Here is a 3,076-nt window from a genome sequence, read left to right on the forward strand (position 1 = left end):
TTCAACATCTCGGGTAAGTACTAATCCCAGAATGCACTGCTGAACACACACATATACACAGAAAAACACACACACAGAGACAGAAACACACACTAACATACACACACACACACTAACATACACACACAGACACAGAAACACACACTAACAGACACACACACTAACACACAGACACACACACAGAAATAAATTATAAAAATATAAAAAATAGTTCATTAAATAAAAAGTTATGAAATTTAAAAGACTGAAATAAATAATAAAAAAAACAAAATAAAAAAAGTTAAATGAATAAAAATTTTTTTAAATCAATTAAATAATAATAAAATAAAGTATAAAAAAAAAAACTGGACTCTTTGAATGAAATAATAAATAAAAAGAGATTAAAGATGACATTATAAAAAGCTGATGATGATGATGTCATCGTGTCGTTGATTTTTTTAAACAGGAAGTGCGTCCAGACTGAGCAGGACGCCGCCCTACCACCACTGCACCCTGCTGCACTCGGCCGATCGCTCCGCCCCGCCGCCCGTGCTCCGCCCCTCCTGCCCCGGTATCCATAGCAACGCCACTCCCAGCGTGCCCTCGCCGGTCGCCAACCTGCTGGACCACGATCCCACGCTGCAGTGGGACGAGCTGCTGGAAGCTCTGGTGCAGCAATACAACGCAGGTAATCACCAGACTACACCAGACTCCATGTAAATAATCAGGACTTTTAGTGTGTATAGAGCCAGCATATCTCCACCAGACTCCATGTAAATAATCAGGACTTTTAGCGTGTATAGAGCCAGCATATCTCCACCAGACTCCATGTAAATAATCAGGACTTTTAGCGTGTATAGAGCCAGCATATCTCCACCAGACTCCATGTAAATAATCAGGACTTTTAGCGTGTATAGAGCCAGCATATCTCCACCAGACTCCATGTAAATAATCAGGACTTTTAGCGTGTATAGAGCTAGCATATCTCCACCAGACTCCATGTAAATAATCAGGACTTTTAGCGTGTATAGAGCCAGCATATCTCCACCAGACTCCATGTAAATAATCAGGACTTTTAGTGTGTATAGAGCCAGCATATCTCCACCAGACTCCATGTAAATAATCAGGACTTTTAGTGTGTATAGAGCCAGCATATCTCCACCAGACTCCATGTAAATAATCAGGACTTTTTAGCGTGTATAGAGCCAGCATATCTCCACCAGACTCCATGTAAATAATCAGGACTTTTAGCGTGTATAGAGCCAGCATATCTCCACCAGACTCCATGTAAATAATCAGGACTTTTAGCGTGTATAGAGCCAGCATATCTCCACCAGACTCCATGTAAATAATCAGGACTTTTAGCGTGTATAGAGCCAGCATATCTCCACCAGACTCCATGTAAATAATCAGGACTTTTAGTGTGTATAGAGCCAGCATATCTCCACCAGACTCCATGTAAATAATCAGGACTTTTAGCGTGTATAGAGCCAGCATATCTCCACCAGACTCCATGTAAATAATCAGGACTTTTAGCGTGTATAGAGCCAGCATATCTCCACCAGACTCCATGTAAATAATCAGGACTTTTAGCGTGTATAGAGCCAGCATATCTCCACCAGACTCCATGTAAATAATCAGGACTTTTAGCGTGTATAGAGCTAGCATATCTCCACCAGACTCCATGTAAATAATCAGGACTTTTAGCGTGTATAGAGCCAGCATATCTCCACCAGACTCCATGTAAATAATCAGGACTTTTAGTGTGTATAGAGCCAGCATATCTCCACCAGACTCCATGTAAATAATCAGGACTTTTAGTGTGTATAGAGCCAGCATATCTCCACCAGACTCCATGTAAATAATCAGGACTTTTAGCGTGTATAGAGCCAGCATATCTCCACCAGACTCCATGTAAATAATCAGGACTTTTAGCGTGTATAGAGCCAGCATATCTCCACCAGACTCCATGTAAATAATCAGGACTTTTAGCGTGTATAGAGCCAGCATATCTCCACCAGACTCCATGTAAATAATCAGGACTTTTAGCGTGTATAGAGGCAGTCGAGTCATTTCATTCTGACCCTTTTAGAGTTCGGCTACGATGCCGTCATGGCGCCCGTGGACCCTGCGGACGAGCTGGCGTTCCCCGGGGTCGGCCAGCTCGCGGCGGAGCTGCGCGGCTGGGACTGGACCTTCGGCAGGACGCCGAAATTCAGCGTCCAATCGGTGCTGGACCTGAGGGACGCCACGGCAACCAGCTGCTCGGCGCGGCTGCGCGTGGAGGTGAAGGCCGGCCTGGTGCAGAGCTGCGAGCTGGACGTGCCCTCCCATTGGCTGCCCGGGGGCGCTGAGCGGCGAGCTGGCCGCCGCGCTGGTCGGGGACCGGTTTTGCCGGGCAGCGGGGCGGCGGCGGCCGTCGCCGTGGTGATGCGGGCGGAGAGCGGCGAGCGGCGGCGCCGGCTGCACCACCTCGGCGACGCACTCGTCTCCGCCATCGGCTGACGGGGAAAACTCTCAGAGAACTCCAGCTGTTATTATATAGTCATCTGGTGCAGACAGACAGGCAGGCAGACAGACAGGCAGGCAGGCAGGCAGACAGGCAGACAGGCAGACAGACAGACAGACAGACAGGCAGACAGGCAGACAGACAGACAGACAGACACACAGAGAGACAGGTAGACAGACAGACAGACAGACAGAGAGACAGACAGGCAGAGAGACAGACAGGCAGACACACAGAGACACAGACAGACAGGCAGGTAGGCAGACAGACAGACAGACAGACAGACAGACAGACAGACAGACTGACAGAGAGACAGACAGGCAGGCAGGCAGACAGAGAGACAGACTGACAGGCAGGCAGGCAGGCAGGCAGACAGAGAGACAGACAGGCAGGCAGACACACAGACAGGCTGACAGAGAGAAAGACAGACAGAGAGACAGACAGGCAGGCAGACAGACAGACAGACAGACACACAGACAGGCAGACAGACAGACAGACAGACTGACAGGCAGGCAGGCAGGCAGACAGAGAGACAGACAGGCAGGCAGACACACAGACAGGCTGACAGAGAGACAGACAGACAGACAGACA

General features: G+C 48.3%; 1 protein-coding gene across 1 annotated transcript in view; it reads left to right on the forward strand.

The window, feature by feature from the left end:
• The window catches only part of lipt1 (lipoyltransferase 1), a 5,053-nt gene extending 2,456 nt beyond the window's left edge, over window positions 1–2,597 (forward strand). The window contains exons 3-4 of the mRNA XM_028590901.1: window positions 446–667; window positions 2,072–2,597. Of these exons, the coding sequence (XP_028446702.1) occupies window positions 446–667; window positions 2,072–2,484 (635 nt within the window). The 3' untranslated portion in view covers window positions 2,485–2,597. The remainder of the gene's footprint in view (window positions 1–445; window positions 668–2,071) is intronic.
• Window positions 2,598–3,076: the final 479 nt, after the last annotated feature.

This window comes from Perca flavescens, chromosome 11, assembly GCF_004354835.1.
Source record: "Perca flavescens isolate YP-PL-M2 chromosome 11, PFLA_1.0, whole genome shotgun sequence".
Classification (NCBI taxonomy): Eukaryota; Metazoa; Chordata; class Actinopteri; order Perciformes; family Percidae; genus Perca; species Perca flavescens.